Source organism: Lipophrys pholis (genome assembly GCF_963383615.2).
Source record: "Lipophrys pholis genome assembly, chromosome: 8".
In the NCBI taxonomy this organism is placed as follows: domain Eukaryota; kingdom Metazoa; phylum Chordata; class Actinopteri; order Blenniiformes; family Blenniidae; genus Lipophrys; species Lipophrys pholis.
In genome coordinates this window covers 14,307,483-14,333,604 of record NC_137630.1, presented here as the reverse complement: position 1 = coordinate 14,333,604, position 26,122 = coordinate 14,307,483, and the positions used below count along the sequence as shown (strand labels likewise).

General features: G+C 42.5%; 3 protein-coding genes across 6 annotated transcripts; 1 reads left to right on the top strand and 2 right to left on the bottom strand.

Annotated features, from left to right (window-relative positions):
• Positions 1–107: 107 nt before the first annotated feature.
• LOC308113983 (SUZ RNA-binding domain-containing-like) lies at positions 108–4,222 on the bottom strand. Of its 2 annotated transcripts, none has more exons than XM_080470587.1 (4): positions 4,105–4,222; positions 2,980–3,029; positions 2,284–2,529; positions 108–1,112 (listed from the first exon to the last, which is right to left on the bottom strand). In XM_080470587.1, the coding sequence occupies exons 1-4, from the start codon at positions 4,150–4,152 to the stop codon at positions 1,001–1,003; spliced, it is 456 nt and encodes a 151-aa protein (XP_080326713.1). In that variant the 5' UTR covers positions 4,153–4,222; the 3' UTR covers positions 108–1,000. The 2 variants fall into 2 exon arrangements, with proteins under 2 accessions (XP_080326713.1, XP_080326712.1); XM_080470586.1 differs by lacking the exon at positions 108–1,112 and adding an exon at positions 1,641–1,805 and having other exon boundaries at positions 4,105–4,166.
• Positions 4,223–8,249: 4,027 nt separating this feature from the next.
• On the bottom strand, positions 8,250–9,551 carry smim1 (small integral membrane protein 1). The gene is made up of 3 exons (XM_080468753.1): positions 9,475–9,551; positions 9,125–9,343; positions 8,250–8,435 (listed from the first exon to the last, which is right to left on the bottom strand). Exons 2-3 carry the CDS (start codon positions 9,217–9,219, stop codon positions 8,309–8,311), a joined length of 222 nt encoding a protein of 73 aa, XP_080324879.1. The 5' UTR covers positions 9,220–9,343; positions 9,475–9,551; the 3' UTR covers positions 8,250–8,308.
• A 1,038-nt stretch (positions 9,552–10,589) lies between these two features.
• Positions 10,590–25,679, top strand: cdk11b (cyclin dependent kinase 11B). 3 transcript variants are annotated; one of them, XM_080468506.1, is made up of 20 exons: positions 10,590–10,623; positions 11,132–11,262; positions 11,632–11,771; positions 11,890–12,017; positions 12,110–12,251; positions 14,311–14,447; positions 14,730–14,855; positions 14,985–15,083; positions 16,149–16,280; positions 16,362–16,436; positions 16,617–16,837; positions 16,931–17,021; positions 17,099–17,220; positions 17,783–17,888; positions 17,973–18,094; positions 20,711–20,818; positions 21,193–21,309; positions 21,749–21,897; positions 24,415–24,604; positions 25,135–25,679. In XM_080468506.1, the coding sequence occupies exons 2-20, from the start codon at positions 11,152–11,154 to the stop codon at positions 25,225–25,227; spliced, it is 2,409 nt and encodes an 802-aa protein (XP_080324632.1). In that variant the 5' UTR covers positions 10,590–10,623; positions 11,132–11,151; the 3' UTR covers positions 25,228–25,679. The 3 variants fall into 3 exon arrangements, with proteins under 3 accessions (XP_080324632.1, XP_080324631.1, XP_080324630.1); XM_080468505.1 differs by having other exon boundaries at positions 12,107–12,251; XM_080468504.1 differs by having other exon boundaries at positions 12,107–12,251; positions 14,272–14,447.
• The last annotated feature ends 443 nt before the right edge of the window (positions 25,680–26,122 follow it).

Sequence of the window (26,122 nt, the reverse complement as noted above, 5' to 3'; positions counted from 1 at the left end):
AAACACTGATCTGACAAATTCCAAGTTTAAAAAAAAAAAAAGGCAAGAATGGAATTCAATTAAATCCACAATCTCACCTTAGTTTGTATTTTTATTTTTATTTTTTTAATAAAATATTGGGGGAAGACAGCTGAAAAGTTTAGTTAAAAAACAAAACAAACCGTAAACAGAACTTGTCAGATATACGAGTTGACAAACACCAAACCCCCTGAAACCCTTCCTTTTTAAAAAAAAAAAAAAAAAAAAAAAAAAAAAAAAAAGGCGTCATAGCTGCACGGATAACTAACACCCGGGTTAAATGATGAGCATCACTGCAGTTTACTGGAGGAGCTGCTGTCTAATATATGCTGAAACCATAGGAAGGAAGGAAGAGTGGATAAAAGTTTCCATTTCATAAAAACAGTTTCTTAAAATCTCAATATGAACGACCAACCTATTGAACACACTGGTGTATGTGGATTATGAAAATTGTATCTTCAGACATTAGCGCATCCCTAAGATAGAGACAAGCAAAAAAAAAAAACCCTATAAAAAATTTTGTGAGCCAACAACAAACAAGAGTTTGGAAGGTGACATTGAGTATTATTGCTGGGAAGAAAGCTGCTGCACAAGTAGCAGCTTCATTCATCTCGATATGGCCCCTTGTTTCCCCTCCTGAGCTGTCCTTTGTTCAAAGTCTTTGCTTCTGCCCTTCAGGTGTCCTCCTGCAGAGGCCCGAAGGCGCAGAGAGGATGCAGGCGAGGGGCGTCACTTAAAGGGGGGGATCGTCACAGTGAGTCCAGAAAGAAGTCCATTATCACAGTGCCAAACAGACGAGTTAAAGGGAGGGGGGGGGGGGGAGAGATTCTTTCATCAGTTCTCTGCGCTCAAAGCCCATCCCATAGATGGTGGCTGGAGGAGGGAAGTCTCAAAACTCTTACAGGACTGTACTCTCTCTGGTGACCCTTCGATTCTCTCTCCCCTCCCTCTCCATGGCTGGGCGGCCCCTGGAGGCCCCGGCTTATCTGTGTTGTCGGAACCCGTGCGAGCCGTCTGGGCCTGCCGGCTGCCGGACAGTGTGGTGGTTTGATCGGGTGTCCTCCGAAGGCAACGTAGAGTTATTGCGCCCGAGCCTAGCAGGAGGAGAACAGAGGAAATGGGGAATAAATTGGAGGCAGCAGCTTTTTCCACGTGCAGCACTGAAACTGCTCTTAGCCCGGCGCCAGTTGGCAAGATTTAGCAGCAGTTCTTGTTTTCAATGGACGTCTTTCTCTGGAAGTGTCCTAATTACTGGATGGCTGCAGTCTCACATCACACAAGTCCCTCACCATAATTTCAGTCTTTTACTTTCAAAATCACTTCATGAAGAAATACTCAGAATATATAACCATAAATATGATAAATACCATTGTGAGAGAAACGGAATCCTTGTTTCTGCAATCAGGTTATCTGGGATCAACCAACATATCTCAATAAAGCCAAGTCATTCATATAAAATGAACTCTGTTCATATAGAGCCGATTACATTGCTGCCCTAAACATATTAGATACAAGAGGTATAAATCTAACCATAAAGCTTAAGCAGCTGAAGAGTGGGAAAAAAAACAAGAGTTGCTGCCGAAGTCTGCAAAGTGAAACCAAAAAAAACAACAAAAAAACACACTGACAATATAAAACTTTAATACTTGCCATTATTTGGACATTTGTGTCAAACTAAAAGCATATTTGTTAGGTGGTTCATTTCCAGAGTGTTGTTTGCCCTGCCCTCTGTAAATAGCACGACTGCTGAATGGTGGATCAAGTCATTCCACAAACGTTGCTCCTCTCTGCCAGTTTCCGAGGAAATAACGGAGAAGCAAACACCACATCAAAACAAGTGACAAGGTATCACATACAGTTGGATCTTGTCATGCTGTTGACATCGTTGTGCAGGTGTGGGATGAGACCATTTATCTAGAGGTAGATTCAGTACGGGAGTAAACTTGTCCAATTCAACTTCACATCCACAATAACAGGTCAGCTTTACGAGTTGCAGACTCTGTCACCACAACTTTGGTGGATTTGTGATAGAACTGTTAGAAGCTGACAACAGTGCAGCCGGTAAGAGTTCAAATTCCCAATTAAAAGGTTGAATCTAACTTGAAATGACAGTAAAAATTAAGCAAACCATGGCACACATCAGCTGCTCAACAGCTGAATGTGTCAGTCACAGAAATCAGTGTTAAAACTGACGTTCCTTTGCTGTTATTTCAGCTCCATACTTGGCATTATACATTCTTAAAGTGTGCGAGGACTCACTCTTACCGCTCAGTGTTGGGCTTGTCCTGAGGCGCCTCCTCCGGGCAGGCGCTGCCCAGTATTCTCTTCCTGGCCTCGGCATACTCTGCTTCTCGCTGGGCCAGAGACTTAACCTGCGGCGTGGGTCTGCTCTGATTTAGGGTCGATCCGAGCGAGCCGTTGGACGTCGGCCGCTTCAGGATGCGTATCTGAGGTGGGGGAGCTGCCGGCATAGAGTCGTCCTGTATCACCATGGGAGATTGCAAAGACTCTCTGGAAGAGAAAGTGCATCAAAAGATAAGACACATGACAAGAACAGTAGGTTAAGGTGGGGACAAAAGAATAAAGGACAGTGACAACTAATATTTTACTCAGTTCATGTCTAATAAACACTAAATCATCCAGGTTGCCATAGAGTCCAACAAGCTGCAAATCGAAGGCAGGATTTTTGGACATTTCACTGTAATTTTCACAAAAGGGCGTCACTAAAAACAGCCTCCTGTTGAAATTGCATTATTCAAATTGTCATTGTCCCAAAAAACTTTTTACACCAAAACTAAAGGAGAGACTTAAGAGTTATTTAGCTATAAATGTACTGGTCAAGTCCACTCGAGACTAAACTGTCATGTAGTCTCTCTCAGCTAGAATACGTTTGACACCTCTGCTATAAGGCTTTAGATATAACCGTTCAATAAGAACAAGCAATGTTCTGGAAGTCCTTACTTTTCTCTCTCACTGATCCTCAGCTTCTCTTCCAGCCGCTTTTCCATTTCCTGCAGGGGCGAGAGCCGCAGACAAACATTTGTTTACACGAACGGCATGGTCAGGTCGATCTAAGATGGGCAGCAGGTAGTCTCTTCTCTGCAGAGGAGCAGGATGGGCAGGATTCAGTTTCACGCTATTTTTAACATGCGCGGGCCAGCTGCCAGGTCACAACAGAGTGCGATCAGCCGCCTAACATTAGCCGGGCTGAGGTTGCAAGCGCAAAACTTTGATGAAGTGCTCGGGCTTAAGGTGCAGACTGATCATCTGATTAAAATGATCACTCCGAGCCCGTGACGTGCTGACGTCATCAGCTGCCAAACCTGCGCGACGGCTACCAGCTAACTGAGCAGTTTTGGGGACGTTGTACCGGGCACTGGTCACCAATCAGGCCGGGGGGGGTAAATAAACTTCACAGAGCTCACCCGTTCGAGACAATCCCGGAGAAAAGAAGTCACCACGATGGTGCAATCAACGTGACACATTTAGAAAACCCATTAATGAAACCGCTGCCTTAAATTAAGACTTTAAATACTGGTTAGCGTCAGCCACCGAGAGGCAGTTGGGTCGTTAGTTCGGTAAATACTTCGATGATTAAAATATACACCGAATGTAACGTGAAACTATTAAAACTGTGTGTAACCGTTTAATCCATGCCGTAGGAGCAAGCAAACATGAGAGTGACACCTTATGTACGAGCCATGCAACAACTAGCTACGTTAGCATTGAGTTAGCATTAACCTTCTCAACTTTAACGATTATTCCGTAACTGGCTCCAGCGAGACACGCACTGGCTGGCAGTCCTCAGATCAAATACGGTCTTATTCGCTCGTTTCGAGTCACTTTGAATCGTTTAATGGCCAGTTTCCTCCGCGCAGAGCCCCCGAGTCGCTGGCTAAGCTAACGCTACTTGACGACAGCTTGCCAAGTTTCTTGAAGCTAACGTTAGCCTTAGCCACATTGTTGGCCCGGGGGATTCGTTATCCCGCAACGGTGTTTTGGAAGTTCTCAAAACAAGCCCGCTCGCGTCTACAGCCGCTCGCGACAAATGTACATTGAGTTGACGTGACGCCCGCGGTGAATTACCCCACTATCCACAGCTTCCTCCCAACTTTCAGCGACCTCCTCATCCATGTTTCATGTTGCTCACTCACTCACACGCTGCTGCGGACTAGTGTCAAGCCAGCCGCCGCTCTGTTTATCCGTGCGCCCATACACCATGCATTACCGTAAAGAGCTCACTCAAATGGATTTCAAAATAAAAGTGATAAGCCGCGAGTGAACTCTCGTAAGTTAATCAAATAACTAAAAAAAAATGTTTCAGTCAGTGGTGTATTGATGTAAGTATAAAGTTGGATTTTCCTATATTTCCAGACTGATATTAAAAGGAAATTCCTTGTTATCATAAACCCATTCCATGTCAGATTCATAGTCAACTACCTCAGGATGTCATTCACCAAGTACCAGCCCAATCTGATGTGGCATATCAAAAAAGAGCCCTCTGGTAAAGCATGTTAGCACTCTTAACTTCAGACAGATATATTAAAAGGAAATTCCTTCTCATCATAAACCTATTTCATGACATACTGAGAGTAGGTCACTGAGGAAGTCACTCCCAAATTGCCAACCTAATCTGATGAGGCATATCAAAATAAGAGCCAACTGCTATAGCACATTTGGGCCCCATTCCCTCTAACTTCAGACTGATATTAAATGAAATTCCCTGTTATCGTAAAACCATTCACTGTCAGATTGATAGTAGACCACCTTTGGGTGTCACTCTCAAAATCCCAGCCAAATCTGATGTGTCATTTCAGAAGAAAAGCCAAATGAAAGTTTGAATATGAACACTGATTTAAAGTTGGATTACCTCCAAAATTTGTAGTTATAATAATGTTATTATCACAGTAATAATGGACCATCCCAGGATACTGTTCAGATAATATTAAGGAATTCTAATGTGTGATTTCAAAATAAAAACACTGAAAATTGGAATATGACCAAATCCTCTGTTTACTCTAATATAATATAATATAATGTAATATAAATCTGAATACGCTGTTTTGTTTGGCTTCATTCCACACTTCATTATAAATGGTTTGTATTATTGATGCGATAATTTATGTTGTTAGTTAATATGTGTTATAAGTAGTATTAATTTGGGTTTTATTAACTAACTTAATGAAGATGAGAGGTCATTAACTGAAACGTCACTTTTATTTTGAAATCCGTTTTTAGTATTCCCTTACGGTAATGCATGGTCTATGGGCGCACTGTTAAACAGAGCCGTGGCTGGTTTGACTGTTTTCTGAAACCAGGGGCTGGCTTGACACTAGTTGCTGGACGTTGGGTTGGCTCCTTCAAGTCCGCCTCCCGTGACCGTCTCCGGCTGGCTGTATGCAGGCTGTGACGTCACGCTGACGGAATTCCCCACTGTGCGTGGTCTTCTCCATCGTGAGTGATCGCCCTCCACCTGCCCTGCACTCCAGTCAGTCAGGGCAAACAGAGCATCCAAGGGTAGTAAAAACATATCAAATATCTGAGATATAAATAAATAGATAAATAGATAGATAAAACAAACACACGTTGTCGCAAAACTACAGACGCACAAGAAAAAAGAGACATGACATTGAATACACACACAATGTGATCAGTACACACATCATCACACGGCACACATCATCCCAAAAACAGAAATAACGCAGCCACAACTATAGAAATACATAATAATTGCAAACAAAAGAGGGATTTTATGTTTGCTGAGGTGAGTAGGGCCTCGCAATCTGTTTTGACTCAACTTTTCCATACAGACCTATATAACTAATTATTGGTCATCGTTCTGCAGCATTTCTTTACTGAGCCCATGTGGATAGTAATTACAACATAAAGCCACACTAGTGTGACTTAATTTGCACTTTAGCTTGGGATTTTCTGAGACATTGCATGTGTTTAGATTTACCTAGGATCTTGCATCTATTTGCTTCTTAAGATTTTTTTGAACCTAAACCCTATGTGTCTGTTTGGTTGCTTTTATTTAATTTAATTTTTTTTATTATTTTTTGCGGGTTTTTTCTACAGGGATCACTACAACAAGTAGCTGATGCTTGTGTAGTCGGCCTCGCTGGTTTTAACATATTGTTTTAACATAGTGAGATTTAGATTGTGTTATTTAAAAATAGTTTTTATTTCATTTTTAAAAAACTTTTTTTTAAAGATGTTAAGACATCTTTTCATAACTACCTTGTTGATTTTGTTTCTCTCCACATATTGAACATAAGTAAGGAAGCATCACACAGTTACACCCTCAAGAGAGTCTGGAGATCTATTGATGGCAGCTCCCTGTCTTTAACATATAACAACAGTATATCTGGAGCTCTGTTCTTTGAGATTCCTGACATGACGATTGGATAAAGCATTGTTTACTCAACACGTGAATGTCATTCTCCAGCTGTTTTCTTGCATTTGGACGCAAGGGGGCAGTGTTTGATCACTTGTTGATTTAGGTAAGATCTAGTTTAGAAGTTGAGTTTGGGTTCAATACTCTAGTTTGCTGTGTGTCTGGACATTTTGTTAATCAATAAAAAAAATTTAAATAAATAAAACAACTCTTGAGGTTTATTTGTCACAACCACAGTGTCAGTACCCCTTTGTTAGTGCACGTTTATCAGAGCATAGTAGGAGGTCAAAGTTCACAGCATATTTATATATTACATTTTAAAACATAGTAAAGATACCCTGGTTTTATGATACGCTGTTAACGTTATCAGTTCTCAGAAATGTTTGATTGCAATGGGTTTGTATTTGAGTCGTGTTCTCAGATGAAGAAGCTATTCATATGAAAGGCTATCGTGATGATTTGGAACGGGACACTGTGAGGCTGGTCCAAACAGAAACACCCGTTCAACCCAGGCGACCAACTGATCTCCTGACTTTGCAGGACATACCGTACGACCTGGGATGTCATTATGTTAACGTGCAAACTACCTGAAAAAACATGTCTGTTTTACGTGGCGTCATTCAGACACATTCCTCCAGTCATCGTCTGCCGCACTTTGTCCAGCTCAAGGTCGCACCGCACTAGAGTTGACTATCACCTTGGTCCCTCTTCTATCACAGGCCGGAGACGGAGAGACGGAAACACACAGACACGATTTAACCTCGCACAACTCTTTGTAGACTGAGTGGAAACCAGACTACCTAAATAAAACCAACACACAACCAAAGAAAGGATAGAAACTTCACCCAATATAACCTCAAGCCTGGACTCAAGCCATATTGTTACTGGACTTTACACATCTCTTGTAAACGTTAATAGTTTGCCTTATTGGCACATTGTCACATTATGTACAATTCATGCTGAGAAGATAATATTTACCAGAGGTAATGAGAGAGAGCTTTACGGCTGCTCATTTCCTGTGTCGCCACAGAGGAGCATGTGATCCACATGTTTGATCAGCTTTACTCGAAGGGACTCACGCATCCACGTGGAAACAGTTAGACACCTTTTGATGACCATATTTCAGAAATGTTAAAAACAAAAATCTGTTTTTGAGACGGACATCTGAGCACAGTCCCTTTAGTGAGGAGAAAAAGAGGTAGTAACGACTGAATAGTTGGAGTTAATGGCAGAATTGACTTTTCTTACAAAGTTTTGACTGTACTAATGTGAAACATTGGCTAGGCCATCCTCTTTCTGTTAAAACGTTTATCCAATCGCTATTTGTATTGAGAAGCCTTCCATCTGGCAAGAACGCCAGAATTATTACTGTTTTGTATACTTGTATAGAACAGTTTAAACTTCAATTAATCACTTTTGGTTCCCGGTAGCAGTTTGTCTCGATACTACGATAAACACATTTGAAAGACTTGCGAGCAAATGTTGGTGGGAGATGGTGGCCGCTCGCTGTTGCTCGGAGTGCTGAGTGAATTAACATGCCAGCTGCTGCAGACGTATAATGACTCCTCAGACATTCATAAACTTTCTATAAGGAAAAAAAAATCATTCCTCCCTGGACACATTCAATTCAATTTCAGGAGCGTCCCCAGCTCCATCCATCATCCACCCTTTCCTTGATATAGATGTATTTATGATTTCCCATTAATAATTATGATAGTATTCTTTTGTATTTCCAGAAGATTCAGTAAAGACTCGGGATTGCAACACTTTTATTAAATCCTTATTGCGCATTACAAATGTTCCTGCAAAGTCTTCTAGATTTTCATATTTCTTTGAAAGATTTGTAGTTGCGTGTGGAATGTCCTGGCGGTTCTTTGGTCTGTTTGAAAACTTCTATGTGCATCGATGAACGTGGTATCCTGTCAAGTATCCTGAGATGTAAATGATCACCAGTGTGGCCAGAGCTCCCGCTGCCTTCATGGTTATTCCGACGGTGCCTGTGCACATTCTGATGTAGAGCCTGTGGATGGAAAAAGAAAGAGTCGTGATGACGTCCACATCTTTACTGCTAAAACCTCCCAGACCCGAGGAGGAACGGACTCCACCAGACCTCCGCAGGTGTGCCGTGGCGTCTAGGATCAAATTGTTGGCAGCAATTTGATCCTGTGTGTCCTGTAAATCTGAGACGTGGAGCATCCGTCGGGGCACGTGCATCGGCGAACCTTAACTACCCACGACCCTGTTGCTGGTTCACTGCTTTTCTTGGATCACTTTTAATAGATCCTGACGACTGCAGAGCGAGATCGCCTCACAGGAGCAGCAGTTATAAAAATGTTCTGACCCAGTTATTTAACCGTCATTCATAACCAGTGACATCACTGTGGGCTGTTTCAGATTATTAATACTGCTTTTCTTTTTTTTTACTACTATTGTGATTGTGAATTTTTTATTCTTTTCTAAGCTGCTTGAAACCTACAGCTGCCATGACTGGGAGGTATTAGATCACTATTATTCACTTCGCCTGTCATGTGGTCATAATGTTATAGCTGATGGATGTATAACCGGCACAAGTGTACAGCACTCCATATATAAACGTCGTCTTTACATCAGGCCGAGGTTCATTTGTCTTTTCAGCTGGCACAGTCTCCAGCAGCGAGGACTAACTTGTACAAAGCGTGTATCGAGGATGAACGGATAGATTTATTTCACCTTGTCATCGTAGACTGGGAAGCCTCCACATCCATGTTGATATTGTCCTCGTTCCAGCGGTCATATTGTACACTGCCAGTGCCGTCAGGCTCCATGAGGGATGTTCTTCTTCTCCTCAGGGGTTTATCTCCAGGAATCAGTGCTCAGTCACCGCTTCGGCGTCTGGCCCGGACATATAAATTATCTACTAAAACACACTGACGATGAGAGGTTGGCAGTCTGCGAATAGCAAGTGCATGGAAAGTTTCACTTGGTATCTTGATACAAGAGAAAGAAATACAAACACAAGAAATGATTGCCTTCTGAAGCAAAAGCTATTATCAATAAATGAAGGTGGGTTTTATTCTTACCTGGATCAATCTCAGGCAGTCACCAGTTTGCTTGGACGCTCTGTGCTCCTGTGCTTTCAAATCACAGACGCGTCTCTTCCGTCGTATGGGCACATGTCCATAGTCCATGTGTTCACTCAGTCCAGCCTGTCATAAATCCATTGACCCTCATTCAGCTGTTGTTTCTCTACATTTTATGACTCCTTCCCTCTGATAAAGGCCAAGTGTGCCTTTGTTTATCACTGGTTTCATCACATCCTGTGCAGACAGTAGGCAGCTAGGCGAAAACAATTACAAGGTAACCATGATTTAATATTTCCTTTGGTACCAAAAACATGTAATCTAAACACATTCATTCAAACTATAAAGCATATATATATATATATATATATATATATCTAATAAACTATAAAGAATGAGCAGCTTAGGCTATGCATGAACAACAGCATCATTTTACTTTTGCTTATATGACAATATCTAAACTCAGCAAGGAAACTTGTGTTATTTAATCATATTGGCTCATATCACTGTCAACGATCAATACGACTATGATATATTATTGTTTCTCTTCAGACTGGATCAAGACCAGTGACCAACAACCTATGCCAAAGACCGTGAAAGAACGAGGTGAAGTGCAAGTGAAGGATGCTACAACCACAGTATTGAGTACTGGTGCCCTGCTGAAGTGCACACGCAAAATGTGTTTGTTTTTTTCTAACAGCTTTATTTGAAATTATGTCACACATTGCATGGACATATGAATACTGGTAATCTGGCCATCCAGCAAATGCCATATATAGGGCAGCATATTCTATTCTATTCTATTGTGTTATGTTGTTCTGTTCTGTGATGTGATGTGATGTGATGTGATGTGATATATTATATTACAGTGAATTTGGTCATATTCCAATTTTCACTGTGCTTTTATCTTTTAAATCACACATTAGAATTCCTTAATATTATCTGAACGGCATCCTGGGGTGGTCCACTATCATCGTGATGTGGAATGACTTTATGATAACTACGAATTTTGCAGGTAATCCAACTTTAAATCCGGATATACAGTATGTTGATACTATATTATACAAATTATATTAGTCAGTGTTTCCCATCGGAGGTTTTCCAACGTTACACTTCCGCCGTGCCATAAAACCGCTGCACACATTTCAGGTTTGTCCATCGTTTTCACGACGCGATGAATTATTTCATTTTCTTCTCATCTGGGCCTTTAGTTTCATAAATAGACACTGCTATGCGTTCCCTATTTAAAACGTGTAATAAATTTATTTGAATAGTGTTAGAATTATCTGTTTAGTGGCGGAAGTTGTTTGCAATCAATCGGGCATGCTATATGGCGCTAGCTAACGTCTGCTTGCTAACACGTTAGCATCGAGTTTGTTATTTTTCTCATAACGGAGCGGAGTTAGAAGAAACACTTATTCCTTCTTTGGTTTTGTTGGGTGGACAGAATCATTACAAGCGACCCATCGGTAGTTACAGAAGCTTTAATGTTTGTTGTGATATGTTTAAATATATCCGGCCTAGCTTAGCCGCGTTTGCCTCCTGAAGCTAAACGTCACTAGCTGTTATTTTTGTCTCTTCTGTCGTTATTTCGTTAAATACCAGCCCGAAATTCCACGATAAAATGTATGTTCTGTGTGTTCATGTGATGGAGCAGTCGGTGGAGAGTGGCCGCTGATGGGGGACGAAAAGGAGACCTGGAAAGTTAAAACTCTCGACGAAATCCTACTTGAGAAAAAACGAAGAAGAGAACTGGAAGAGAAAATAGAGCCCAAGCGTCAGAAAAATGTAAAGTATATGTACATACATCGATTTATGCATGCTTTTGCTTTCATGTTAGTATTTTCAAGATACGATTAGTAGAGAGAAAGGTGTGAAATTTACAGACTGCACAATTTATTTGCAGTCTATTTCCACAACTGGGGATAAATGTATGACTCAATTTCTATAAAAGTTAATTAAATGCTGCTATACACCATTATATTGTCTTATCTGACCCCCCCCCCCAATGTTACTAAGAGAAATATAATGCACAAACTTGTCATGTAATCTCATAAGTTAGCAAATTCTTGAAATACCCCAGAAGCAACTCCCATCTAAACCTTTAGCACGACTGTTTATTCATGTGTCATCAGTTTACACTCTGTCTGACTTTAGTTCTCCCAGGGCCTTGTTCCACAGGCGGATGATCGGGAAGCCAAACGAGACACTCCTGAGGAAGGAGAATTACAGGACCAAAGGATGGAAATAACAATTCGTAATTCCCCTTACACACGGGAAGATTCTACTGAAGACAGGTACTTGGAAATCCAACATGAAAGGATATTTTTGTGTTTAAAAAGAAAAAAAGATGTTCTTGTAATAGTCGTCCTTATAGCTTCTCCTCTCACAATATTTTCTTTACGTTTTCACCAGAGGAGAGGAAGATGAATCTCTTGCAATAAAGCCTCCTCAGCAAATTGCGAGGAAGGACAAATCTCACCACAGAAAGGAAGAGAAGAGAAAAGATAAACGACGCCATCGTAGCCACTCAGCTGAGGGAGGTATGGGAATCCGCAACATGACTGTAAATCTCTTGAGTGATTCTTTATGAAATTGCCAGAATTTGTCATGGACTCTTCAAACTCTCCAGCAGGTAAACATGTGCGACCCAAAGACAAAGAAAAAGAGAGAGAGAGCGAGCGCAGGAAGCGTCAGTGGGAAGAAGACAAAGCGCGGAGAGACTGGGAGAGACAGAAAAGGAGAGAACAGGCCAGAGCGCACTCCCGCAGAGAGAGGTGAGAATCAGCCTCAGACAAGCACAAGTTCAATGATGGAGATGTTAAATAGTCATACACTCACTGGCCACATCATTTGGGATATGGATTTGGTTACCAATTAAACTGCCTTTAGTAGTTCTAGCATGTAGTGAAAAGGCCTGTAAGATTTATTTATTTATTTTTTTCTATTGACATGACAGTCTTACACTGACAGTTATTGCTTCCATTTTCTATTATTACACAGTGCTCCAAATACTGGAGGCATATATTACTACAATAACAAACAAAAGTGACGAGTTACTAAGTAAAATAGCCTAATTCATGCACTGCTTTTAACAGTCTCCCTTGGTGTGTCCTGTCTTGATGTGAATAGTGACAGTCTACTGACTGATTCCCGGTGTTCAGCTGAAGTTAATCAAGAATTGTAAACCTCTCCTTTCAGAGGGATTTATAATTATGGATGCACCGATACCACTTTTTTAAAGGACCAATATTGGACCCGATATTGGGTACCGATGCGAGTACTTATTAGATGTCGTTAAGCCTAATTCTTACGCTATACACCAAGACTACGCATTGCCGCAAACCACCTCCGCACAGCCTCTGCGTCGACGCTACGTGCTCCTGCAGCGATCGTAGAGCCTACAGTATGCACGCCGTTGTGTGATACTCGATTTGTTTCAGGGACCTTTTTCTAAGTATGAATGCTCCCTGCAGTATTGGACCCGATACTGGACCGCAAACATCTCAGGCTGCAAATACCTGAAATATCAACGATTCATTAAATCGTTCAATCGGCACCCTACGTGCTCTCCCTATCTGATCAATCCTAAAGCCCACCGACTTCCATGATGATATGTCAATTTCTTGTGAAATTGAAAGTCTTGATATGAAGGCTCTACACAGTCAGCAATCACAACTTGTACCAAAACTATGTATTCATTATTTGAAAAAGACAACTTTCTATATTTTTTGGGATACAATTATTGGAGAAGCTTGTGACGTCTTTCTTCTTTGATGGACGCGTTTCAGCTCCATTCATACACTGACATTATCTCATTGGGAAGACAGTTTGATTCTACAGATCTTGAGAATTTGGTCTTTCATCGGGAGTTTTGACTTGGATTTAAATAGGCCAGTTAAGTGCTCATTCAGCCTCCGTTCAGCGCATTTGATCAGTCCGTTAGACTTCCCAGCATTTCATATTTTGCATTTTTGTCTCTGGAAATGATTTGTTCAGACAACAACGTTGCCAAACACAGAAATGTAACCCAACCCACCAAACATGCAGTATGAACAGTACGCCGTAAACAGATGTATTTAAAAAAAGAAAGAGAGAACGTGTCTCCATATGTGAGCCAGATGATGGTGTAGTGAAAATACACTTTAATGTAGAAGTGTTGCACAAACACTGTTGAATCTTCCATTGATCTACTCCCACATGTACGGAAAAATGATCAAATACCACCGTAGAGCAAACGTGCACCACTGCGTATTTCAGCAAACTGCTTATATGCTGAGCGATGCATTTTTAAAACCATCTTGAACCTTTTCTTGCACCCTGTTTTCACAAAAAGATGTTTCACTGACTCCCGCTTCATTTGAGAAATGTCCTGACTACATGTGTCAGGTTTGAGCAGTTGCTATAAGATCTTCTTTTCTGCTTTAGTGACGCTGAGTTGGGATCTAACCGAGCCGAGAAAATGTCTCTCACATCATCAGACTAATAGCAGCAGGCTGAGCTGCCGATACAAAGCCAAATGTTATTATGCCAAATTCTGACTCTCCTATCCAAATGGCAGTGGTGTGGCCTCTGAGTGTATTTTGTTATTGGCAACAGTTGGTTTGTTACTGGTATTCAGTATTATCCACCTTTTGATTCATTTTTTTTGTGTTAAATGATATTGGATCACCAATGTATTTGAAGAAAGAAATGCAATGTCAACGATACAGACAGAAACTGAGTGTAAAACATGAATGAATGTTGGAGTAACTTGTGAGTCAAGTGATGAGATTGGACTTTTGATTATCTGAACAGACCTCGAGTGGACTCTCCTGGGTTTTTTTTGGACCACAGGGACCGGCTAGAGCAGCTGGAGCGCCAGCGTGAAAGGGACCGAAAGCTGCGCGAACAGCAGAAAGAGCAGCGAGAGCTCAAAGATCGCGAGAGAAGAGCTGAAGATCGTCGTAAAGACAGAGGATCTCGGCGAGAAGGTCAGCGAGCAACATTTTCTGCGTCCCTCGTGGCTTCGTTCTTTTGTTGTTTTTTTTCCTTTTACAAAGAGCCACGTACCCACCTGTCTGAAAAATATGCTTTTAAGCTCGGTGTCCATTTTGGGGAATGAGGAATAGAAAACAATTACTCTTTCCAAAATGTCAAAGGTATTCTCTGAATTTGAAAACCATCCAGGTTCAGTGTCACATTTATCCATCTTGTGTTTTATCCAACTCACAAGGCCTCTTTTTTTTTTTTTGTCCCCCCCCCCCCAACAAAAGTTCCGCCTCTTCATCGGAAGCAACCAGAAGAGTACGATGACAAGCTGAAACAAAGTCACCGCAGCCGAAGTCCCACCCGCCTCCCTCGGGAGCGCGGTGATCACAGTGAACCTCGAAAAAGCACAAGTGAGCTCATCTTTTGCAATTTAACACGCTGTCTCTTTAAGGATTGTAGGTTGCTGATTCAGCACCGTCTCGCTTCAGGATTTCCTCCTGACGAGTTTGTGTGTGATTCACTCTGCATTTCATCCGCAGCATTAAAAGAGGACAAACCGGAAATCAAAGACCTGCTTGCAGACCTCCAGGATATCAGCGACAGTGAGAGAAAGACCAGCACGGCAGAGTCTTCAATGGGTAACGAGTTATATGATCTACACTTTCAACAATCAGCTGATGGAGCTTAACTGTGTAGAATGATTGATGTCAGTAAGGAAGAATTCACACTTTATTGTTGTTTTTTTTGTTCTCTGCATTCGAAACCGTCCAAGTTATAGTTGATCTTGACTACATATGTTTGGAGCAGCGTGGAGGGCAAGGGATGAAGAACTGTTTGTGAGGATTTTTCTGAAGTTGTGTCCCATTTAGACGCTGCCAAATGGCTATTTGCGGTTTTTCATCTTTGATCTCAACATGTTTTGATTTAATACAGTCTGCCTTTGATGCAGTTCAGCCCTTTCTTACTCAGGTTATAATGGTATTAAATGCAGATGAGTCGCAGACCATGCTCTTTTCAAATTGAAATTCTCATTTCAAGTCGAGGATTATGGGGATTTTTCTTCTATGAATTTGAACTGAAAGAAATTGAAATGTGTTTACTGACTTCTCCCTAACCTAACTTTTAATGATGAGTCTGTATAATAAGAATAAATCTATTTAGGGATTATTCATATACATATCTGTAGTTAATGTGGTAACCTCAGTGACTCTTGCCTGTGATGTCAGGATACTTTAAGAGAGATAAAGAGGGTCTCCACTGCTTCCTCTCTGAGTTTCATGGGCTTTTGTTCTGCTGCGTAATGTCACTTTTGTCTTCCTGTCATGTTGTAACTATGGCATTATGTTGCTGTTTTGCTCTGGTCACTCTGGGAGAAGAGGTTTTAACTGGCGTCTGTCTGTTTAAATGAAGGATATAGATCGATTGACCTTTACATAAATTGTTTGCACACCTTTGAGAATAACAAAGTACGTTTAGTGTCATGTCCAGGGATCATTAGACACATTGACAAGCAGACTCCATTACTGCTTTTAATATACTCTATTAGGAAGCTCATTAATATTCATTTCTGGTCAAAGGGGGATATAAATGAGTATAACCACTTATTTAACTGATTCTGGATTAGTTTGAACAATAACCATGAGGTATACCGGTTTCTGTCAATTGTTCTAAAAGCTTCTCGCATTTTTTGGCCTCTTGTTTAGCCTCAGAATCGGGCTCTGAAGACGAGGAGGACGAGGATGACAACGAAGAGGAGTCCAGCAGCCAGAGCGAGGGAGAGGAAGAGGAAGATGAGGAGTCTGTTTCTGGCTCGGGGAGGTCTGGGCAGAGTGCAGGTAAAGTGTTTCTACCAGTGTGACTCTGACACGGACGCCGACGCAGCATCCCCGGTTAAATACGGTCTTTCTCCCTCTCAGAGGACGTGAGTGAGGAAGAGCAGTCAGAAGAGGACTTTGAAGAGGAGAGAGAGAATGGGAATCACATACCTGCAGGTAGGCGAAGGATCATGTTAGATGGACTTTTAATACCAACATTTGACGAAGAATAAAAAATTGATGTGTGAATCTGTTTGAAGGTAGAGCAGGAACGTTTGCTTTGCACGCAGTAAAGAGCCCACATTCTACATCCATTCATCAAAAAAACCTCTTACCAATGTCAAACTGACTTCACAGTGCCAGAGTCCCGTTTTGACCACGACTCGGAGGAAAGTGTCGACGACACCGAAGACGAAGAGGAGGAGGAGGATGAAGAAACGGGAGACGGTGACCCCACCCCTCTGTCTCAAACGCATTCTCGGTCCCCCACTCCCGAAGAGAACTACATCCCCGAGTCGCCCCCAATCTCGCCCGTGGAGCTGAAGAAGGAGCTGCCTAAATATCTGCCCGCCTTACAGGTCAGTGCCCACGCGTCTCCACCTCTTCTAGAAATGATGCATTTATTTGGGGTAAACTTCACCAGGCGCTTGACTCGTTCGTTTTGTGAGCAGGGTTGCCGGAGCGTTGAGGAATTTCAGTGTCTGAACCGAATAGAGGAGGGAACCTACGGCGTGGTGTACAGAGCCAAGGACAAAAAGACGGGTATGAAAACAAACTTTTCCAGCTGTGCTTTCAAAGCTTTTAAAGATAAAACGGTAAATACATCGTCGTGCTTGCAGATGAGATTGTTGCCCTGAAAAGGCTAAAGATGGAGAAGGAGAAAGAAGGTTTTCCCATCACATCTTTACGTGAAATTAACACAATCCTGAAAGCTCAGCATCCAAACATTGTCACCGTCAGGGTAAGAGCATTTCTAATCTTTTTCTTTTTTTTTTTTTTTTTCATAACTTAGTTTTGATTTAGAGTTTTACAAAGTACACATTCATTAAGGCACCTAACAAGCACATTATTCACAATTCGTCCAGCTATGTCTAAAACAAGTATTACTGAATAACAACAGGTCTGAAGAAAGAATAAAAGAAGAAAGCTAAAAGAATGAGTATAAACAAAATAAATGGAAGGGGGGGGGGGGGGGGTCAGCGAGGTGGTCAGATCTGTTTGAGTATCACAGTGTGTCCAGCAGAGGGGTCCGCGGTAATGGCGGCAAATTTGGTCTCCCATCTTTCAATAAAAGCTTCTTTGTGTAGCCTTAAAGAATATGTTAGTGGTTCCATTAGAAGACTTCCCAGACTTTCTCGATCCACATATTGTATATTGGTGGCTCCAGTTTCGCCATTTAATTGTGATACATTTAATCGCAATTAATTTGGTCAAGATATTTCTCAGCTGTATTTCTGATCTTTTCATTTAGATATCGCTATTAATATACATTATCGAATATACTTCCTCCCCCCCAATATCAGGAAATCGTTGTTGGGAGCAACATGGACAAGATCTACATCGTGATGAACTACGTGGAACATGACCTGAAAAGTCTGATGGAAACCATGAAGCAGCCCTTCCTGCCAGGTAATCCAGTTGGTGGACTGACTGTCATTCTCCCCGTTACACAAGTTCTTTCAAAGCAGCGTCTTCTCGACTTGTCTCTTCCAGGCGAGGTGAAGACGTTGATGATTCAGCTGCTCCTAGGCGTTCGACATCTCCACGACAACTGGATCCTCCACCGCGACTTGAAAACATCCAACCTGCTGCTCAGTCACAAGGGGATCCTCAAGGTACACTTCACTGATGTGTGGACTAACTTGTCTGGTTAGCTGTTGTCGTGGCAACACTATTGACCACTGTCATGAGGCAGAAACCTTTTTATTACGACCCTAATGACTTCTGAACTGAGCTAATTTGGCTACATCACTTCCTGAGATGTCCGTTTAAGAATCATATTTCAGCTCAATGACCTTTTAACCCTTTGGAATCAAGACATTTGTTAGACTTGTGCTCCAAAAGGATATGCCCTCGTATTCTCCTGATCTATAGAGTCTGCTGTCGTTTGTTGTAGAATTGGTTTGGGTGACTTGAAGCAGCAGCGCATCAGAGATGTGGCCAGTGGGTTGACAGGATAAGGAAAACTTAAGTCAATGTTTAAATGTGATTGGTGCATTTTTATGCTTTTTTTAAGCTAAGGCTTTCTGTCTGCCCAAAAACTGGAGATCCCTCGTTTTTAAAGGGTTAACACTAAAGACAAACACCAGTACTGCTTTTTTTGTTAAAGGAGCATGACTGCCTGAAAGTTAACAAACTGTTTGACATAAGAAGGTGGGAATTAGGGCTGAACGATTTGGGAAAATAATCTAATTGCTATTTTTTTCCCTCAATATTGCGATTTATTATGCGATTCTTTTTTCAAGGCCCCCTTCTCATGTATTTTCCAACAAACACAAGCAATAAATCAATCCGTATTATAATTAACAATATCAGATTTATTATACATAAATTGTTCTTTCTTATAGACTAGGCTTATGTTAAGATAAAGTCAAATGAAGCATGTGTTAATATGAAAGACAGTTTATTTATCTTCTACTTCAGTTACAGTTGTAAACTTACTAAGTACTGTGACTTGCAGTCTTGTAAGCGTTCACCACAACAAGCCAACCGTTTGTCCATTGTGCTTATCAAAGCCATAAACCCAGGCTTGGTCACTATACTAATGCAGGGCTGGACATTAAGGATTTTGAGCGGTTTGCTCATCTACACTGCCGTAGGGATGAACCGATACACGTTTTTTCATATCCGATCCCGATACTTAAATTTGTATATCTGCCGATACGATTCTGATAGCAGAGCTTTGTTTGCTTTAATATTATTATTATTATCATTATTGTTGACTTTAAATGAGGCTGTAATAAACTCCTCTCTACAGTAAAGTATGAATTGTACAAATGTATGCATGTCTTCTCTCAAAAGAAAACTTGAGGTTAGTATAAGGACAGAAAAGGAAGCAGTAGAAACTATTTTTGTTCCATTTGGACAATGTGGGGGTCTGCGTGACGTCATCATCTCATAATAAACTAGTTCTATCTTTCAAACCTCAGAATCACATTATTAATTTCTGGGGAAATTATTTAGCAACGCAGCACAAGCAGCAGTGTTTCCAGCTCCAACACAGCACAAATGATTGGGACTGTTTTCAGGGAGTTTAGCGTGGAGTAGGACGCAGCTTCACGGAGGTGTGAATCGCCTGCTCCAGCGGAGGAGCGAGCTGATCATTGTTTTGATACCGTGGTCAGCGCCGTTCTCCTCGGCGAGCTGGAGTTTTAAAACAGTGAAGTCTGTTGACAAAGCGACCGCCTCGCTGTGCAACTGCTTTGTAAACATCCACGTTGCTGTTTTGCTTTGTGGTGTTTTGAGCGTTGTGAGCATGTTGTCATGAAAAGTTTAATAGCACAGTGCTACTTCCGTAGCCTGCTCACTGTCTGCAAACTGTGGGATGGATTTCCTGACTCATTCCTCCTCGTCTCATTGAGACCCGCCTCCCTTCAGGAAATCCAGTCCACAGTTTGCAGCCAGCGAGCAGAGCAGCAGCAGGGAAGCACAGATGAGGCTTCATGGATCGGAAATCTCCGCAGGTTGGATCGGAAATTTCCGATCCGTGAATTACATTGATATCGGAACCCGATCCCGGATCGGATCGGCTCCATCCCTAAAAACTACCAGCCCGATTGGGCACGGTGGGCAGATGACACGCGCAGGACGCGCAAGTCCTCACGTGACCAGATCAGGTGAGCAGTCAAATTGTAGCCCTTGCGATTAGAAAATCTCGTTTTATCATATCGCGATATTATCGCAAATGCAATTAATCGTTCAGCCCCAGTGGGAATCATTACAGACAAGAAGTCATATTTAAAATATATTTCTTTAAAGGTCAACTGACACAAAGGCAACTTCTTGATTGGGTAATATTTCCTTAAAAATGTATAAATCCAACATTACTAGAATCTCTTTTCAGAATGCTCTCAGCTCACAGCAGAAGTCGGTTACACAAACACATGTTTACTAGAAGTCAATTAGAGCGTAACTTCTGGCAGACTATGAGGAGGACTGGGTTCATGTGTAAATAACCCAGACGCTCACAAATCTGGCTTGTGTCACTTTTATACAAGTCCTGCGTAGAGATATGAGTCATGCTCTATTGTGTAATCCTTCAAATTCAGATGTGACTTACGTGTACATTGCCTGACCTGAATTCGGTTTCCTCTGGTATGAAAGGTCAGAAGATCATAATGTTAGGACCTGGAGAGGAATGTACTTCTCACCGAGCTACTGTTTTCTGAGCCCAAAAATAACATGTAGTCGTCTCTCTCATGGGGTCAATTTCTATCTCCGCTGTGCTGTAGATTGGTGACTTTGGTTTGGCCCGGGAATACGGCTCCCCCCTGAAACCCTACACCCCTGTTGTGGTGACCCTGTGGTACCGATCGCCCGAGCTGCTGCTCGGAGCCAAGGTGAGTTCACGCCGCCTGTCCACACCACAAGCGCCAGATAAAATACCTCTGCTGCTGCTTGAGCCACAAAAAAAAACTTAAGGTGATGTACTTTCAAAGAGGCGGTTACATCATCTTTATTGATCGTGTTACCCAGAGATAGATTTCATGAGAAGACAACATCTGCAAAGCATTTGGCTTGTAAGATACCGAATACCGCAAAGTGTTGTTTGAGTTTTGGAGTGTGTGTTGTCTGCAGCCAGGAGGCAGCGGCCCAGCAGCCAGTCAGAGCACATCCACTTTCACACAGCAGACAAACTGGAGAAGAAATGTGCCAGCAGGACTGTCTACTCTGTTTCTGCGGACTGCCACTGTGTTTGTTCTTCTCACCGCAGGAGTACTCCACAGCCGTGGACATGTGGTCCGTGGGCTGCATATTTGGTGAGCTCCTCACCCAGAAACCTCTCTTCCCTGGAAAATCTGAAATTGACCAAATTAACAAGGTCTTTAAGGTAAATACCCCTCATTTTGATCATTAAACAATCACTATACAGTTGCTTTGTTGACAAATGGCGCATGTGGAGTGTCTGTCTGTGTAACTATATAACAGCAGTAAAGCTGCAGTTCTGCAGATGAACCACAAGGGCGAGCTCTTTCCAGACATCCACCCAGCTGATGAAGTTATTATGAAACGGAGAGGCTCACCAGAGTTGGCTGAATGTGTTTGACTGGATGAGCTACATAAAGCACAACAGCCATGCAGACTGATGTCATTCACTGCTCCCGTGTCACAGCTCTTACCAGAGATCATTTAAAGTATTAAACGTATTTAGCATTGGTCAACCGCTTGTCTGCGGTCGACGAGCACACGGGCCAAAGTAGAGAATGTATCCCAAGCATTTTTTCCTTGCACTGAAATTGTGTTTGCTGACGTCTGTGCATCGCCTGCAGGACTTGGGGTCGCCCAGCGAGAAGATCTGGCCCGGCTACAATGAGCTGCCCGCTGTGAAAAAGATGACTTTCACAGAGTATCCCTACAACAACCTGCGGAAACGCTTTGGAGCGCTACTGTCAGACCAAGGCTTTGACCTCATGAACAAGTAAGAGTCCTAAAGATTGTCACAGACACTTCACAACTCACATCTGTAGTGACGAGCAGACCTGTAGACCACCACCGACCTGCAGGTCACCCAGACGAAAGGTGTTTCCTTGAACTTTTCAGATGAAGTAACTGCTGCTACTTGGTTAGTCACTGAGGGTTTGTACTGTTGGGACCTGAGCTGAGGGATCAGTGATGCACTAGTGATGGAGTATCATCAAAGCCATACAGATTACCAAACTGTACACCCTGAGAACCTGCAGGCTTCTTTTTTTTTTTTAACATTGCCCTGAAGTGAAAGTTTTGAGCTAAGAAAATCCCACTATCATGCAATCTTTTTTCTTTTTTTTCATGCAAGGGGAAAATGTGAGCCATCAATGGAATACATGTTTTTTTTGGGCCATTTCCCTTTATTTTGTTAAGAAATAAAAGTAATTTTTAATATTATGCCATTTTTAAATTCAGCGTAATTAAGGTATATCTGATTATTTTATCAATGAACTTTTGATCGTCACTTTTCATAGATTATTGTTCCATTCTTTCACTTGGTTTGGTTCATTCAAGGTCAAATTAGTTTGTATGAACTAAAATGAAATATAATCAAGTTCTCCTGCATTACACTGCAAATTATGTTCTCAGCTAACGCCATTAATAATGAAAGATAATGGCAGTTGTATTCATCAGAATCATTCAAATAGTTCACCTCAGTGTTCATAGAGTCGAGACGTGTTTCTCCAATAACCTGCACTCGTCAAATTTTGAAATTACAGTTAGAATGAATTGAAACAGACCCTCAAGAGTCCAACACATCACAGATACGCTCCCAACCGATCACCTTAGTGTGTTTGTTGTTAATGTTTTAGTCCAACTTGGATCCTTGGAGCCCCTTCACAGTGCAGCACTCAGAAACAAGATTAGAATTAAGAATGACTGCAATCCAGCATATTTGTTCATGGCGGGTGTCAAAGCGGGCGTTCTCCGTCTTAATGGAGCCTCATTAAATGCAGAAAATCAAAGAAAGGTAAGTTTTAGCCAACAATCATGGTGCTTTCTATGGGAAAGTTGACGTTTTCGGGGAAATACTCGATACTAGTCGGAATTACTTTCAAACAGTGTATTTCTGGCAAACTGACTTAAAACATGACAGCAAGAGCAGATTGGTACTTCATCAACATATCCCAGCAGGAATACCGCTCCATCCCCATGTTCCACCTCTCAGTCCCTTGAACGGCGATGCGCGCCACTCCAGGAAAATGTTTCAGATAACACACATTCAATTCGGAAAAAAATCCTTTTCACACACGGAGCAGTTGCGCATTCCTCCCGCCGGCAGCGTTTGCCGCGGTAATTGCGAGCAGCAGTGACGCGCCCCTCAGATCTGCACCCACCCACCGAGCGTTTGTCTACACCTGTAAATGACAAAACCATGCGGCTCAGTTAGCGCACAGCTGCCGAGGATGGTAACAACATGTCCAGTGTGCTGCCGGTGGGAGCACACTCCAGTGGAAGCTTGGCGTCCGTCCAGCGCTGCTGAAGCCTTCCAGCTGTCAGAAGACTCTGGAAGCATTTTGAACCCGGGACGGATTCAGACCTCAGCAAGTCGGCGCTCAAAAGAAGCACTGTTTGGAAAGTTCGAAGATGCACGGAGGTGTTAAGTTGGCAGATCAACACGGCAGGAGCTGCTTGATGCATCACACCCCCTCGTGCTGGAAAAATGTTTGAAGTGTGAGGCGTTTCGAGTCCAAAGGCAGAAACGGCTTTTACACGCCTTCGATTTGTGATCCTGCCTCACTCCATGCTTCAAAAGTGTTTGACTTAAGTCTGACGCTCCTGACCGCAGCCGTTCTATCTGTGATTCAGTAATTAATTTCTGTCACTGGCATAAACGAGCACGTCTGTCTGGAATAAGAACCAGCTGGGTCCCGACGGTCCAGAGGAGGAATCTCATAGGTGGAGGAAGAGCACACATTCTTCACATTCCTGAGCAAAAACAATGAATCTGACACAAGCTCGTGATTGCTCCTTTAATTTTCACGGTTGGTTCCATACAGAACTCGTGTCTCATCTCACTTGGTAATCTTTGTCCGCAATAAAAAGCAGAAACTCTTTTTCGGTGAAATCTTTCCAGTCTGATTTTAATTTGCCACACTAACCCTCTCCAAGTGGAGGAGTCCAATCAGATGGAGTTAGTTTGAAGGCCAATTATCACAATTGAGGAGCTCCCTGTTGTACTGTGTTGATCCTGTCATGTGTAATTTAGGCTCCACGCTCTCACTGTCCGGCCAGTCCAGCCCGGGCTGCATCTTGTGCCCAGATTGTCCCACAGAATGTAGTAATATTTCTTTTCTGGAGTCCTTTAAACATTTGGGTGTACATAGAAAAGTGTCCGCAAAGAATGTAATCAAAACGGCGAAAGACTAGAGAGAATAACCAACTCTGAATAGAAGATGAATTGTGCTACAATGCTTTATCTCCTCCGGTGTTTACATCGATTCTGTGTTTCTGTGTTTCTTTCCAGATTCCTCACCTACTGCCCCAGCAAGAGGATCTTATCCGACGAAGCCCTCAAGCACGAGTACTTCAGAGAGACGCCGCTGCCCATCGACCCCTCCATGTTTCCCACCTGGCCGGCCAAGAGCGAGCAGCAGAGGGTGAAGAGAGGCACCAGTCCCCGTCCGCCCGAGGGAGGCCTGGGCTACAGTCACCTGGTAAATACATCAGGACTCCACTTTCTCCATTACATACAGCTACCAGGCTTTCCGAACGCTGCCTGTGTTAAATGAATTACAGACCTGCGGGCTTCTGCTTTGTGTCGGCGTATTTCCTCCTTGTGTTTTCCATGATGAGCACCTTTTAGTCCCTAATGTTTTTAGCAGCGGCGCTGCTCACCCAGAAGCTAAAGGCTAACACTGATGTTTTTTTCAGTCGAAGGAAGTATTAACACACCAAGTGACCACAACTGACCTGTTGGTGGTTTATTCTAGTCTTTTCTTTTCTTTTTTTTTTTTTGTCAGGGTTGTCAAGCTCATGATGCAACTACGGGGCAAGACTTTGAATTCCATGATGTACAATACTAATAAATGCTAATGTCATTTTGTGCATACTTTGATGAAATAACAATAAGAAATGATCATTAAATTCAGTTTAGTGGCTTTGAAAACGGAACCAGGTCAACGTTAATCCCTTTTGTCCTTTTTTTATGATCAGAACTTTACTCTGTGTGCGTTTTCCCCTGCAGGGTGACGACGACCTGAAAGACACGGGCTTCCACCTCACAACCAGCAACCAAGGAGCGTCTGCAGTCGGTCCAGGATTCAGCCTCAAATTCTGAGCGCGAACTTGACGACACCCGGCCGTCTGACGGCGGAGCGGAGCGGAGGGCCCTGGGTCTTGTTGGCCTGGAACTGGATCAGTGTCTAATCAGCTGTTACCAAACCGTCTGGACTGTTTCACAGCGCGACTGACGGCCCAAACACGCTGAGCTCCATCATCGTCCATTTCACTTTTTCAGATGTGACCATTTTTGTTCTGAATGAGGACACACGACCATAAATCTACTCGCAGTTTAGTTCTCATGTTTTACTTTTTGTTTTATTTTCCCTTTTACACTTCACGAGAGGGGATCGGATTTTATTAATGGTTGGTATTTCCTGGCTGCCTGAGCTACTGTGTAATGATGCAGCGTTCTCCATCCGGGATCAAGTCAGAAATCTAGTCGCATATGTCAAACCGCTCCACGACGGGGAGACGATGTTTTTTGCTAAAAATAAAGTTTGAAACTTTTGTTTTGTCTGCTATTTTCCTTATATTTATAAACTCTGCTGAAGCTGTGCAAACACAGCCGCACGCTGCCAGAGGAGGGGGGAAAAACCGGAGGGAGGTCGGGCCTAAAAGGAATCCAGCCTCCAACCCGATGCAGCAGTCGGTGTCCAAGAAGTGATGTCATTCTTTGCACACTTTGTCTCAGTACTTTGTTCTTCCAGGGGCCCCGGCTTTGCTTCTGCCTTTGTTTTTAAATGGTTCTGCGACGTTGGAAATTAAACCAATAAATTTTTTTGATTTCGGGCCAAAGAAAAATAAACAGCGTGGCTCTCGGTCTCCGTGAGACCGAGAGCCACGCTGGAACAGACGCAGAAAAAAAAAATCCTCGGGTCTCGTGGCTCCTCGGGCCAGCACTAAATGGAAATGTTCATTAATCAGTTTTATCTATCCCCTGCCCCAGCCGG

Excerpts from the sequence above, each read along its gene's own strand:
- smim1 (XM_080468753.1), bottom strand. The coding sequence starts at position 9,219 with ATGGAGCCTGACGGCACTGGCAGTGTACAATATGACCGCTGGAACGAG. Across the intron at positions 8,436-9,124 it reads TCCCAGTCTACGATGACAAG|GCTCTACATCAGAATGTGCA; the intron begins GTGAAATAAATC and ends TTCCATCCACAG.
- cdk11b (XM_080468504.1), top strand. The coding sequence starts at position 11,152 with ATGGGGGACGAAAAGGAGACCTGGAAAGTTAAAACTCTCGACGAAATC. Across the intron at positions 17,022-17,098 it reads AGCCAAGGACAAAAAGACGG|ATGAGATTGTTGCCCTGAAA; the intron begins GTATGAAAACAA and ends TCGTGCTTGCAG. Across the intron at positions 18,095-20,710 it reads GTCACAAGGGGATCCTCAAG|ATTGGTGACTTTGGTTTGGC; the intron begins GTACACTTCACT and ends GCTGTGCTGTAG.
- LOC308113983 (XM_080470586.1), bottom strand. The coding sequence starts at position 4,152 with ATGGATGAGGAGGTCGCTGAAAGTTGGGAGGAAGCTGTGGATAGTGGG. Across the intron at positions 3,030-4,104 it reads AGGAAGCTGTGGATAGTGGG|GAAATGGAAAAGCGGCTGGA; the intron begins GTAATTCACCGC and ends TCGCCCCTGCAG. Across the intron at positions 2,530-2,979 it reads AGGATCAGTGAGAGAGAAAA|AGAGTCTTTGCAATCTCCCA; the intron begins GTAAGGACTTCC and ends TTTCTCTTCCAG.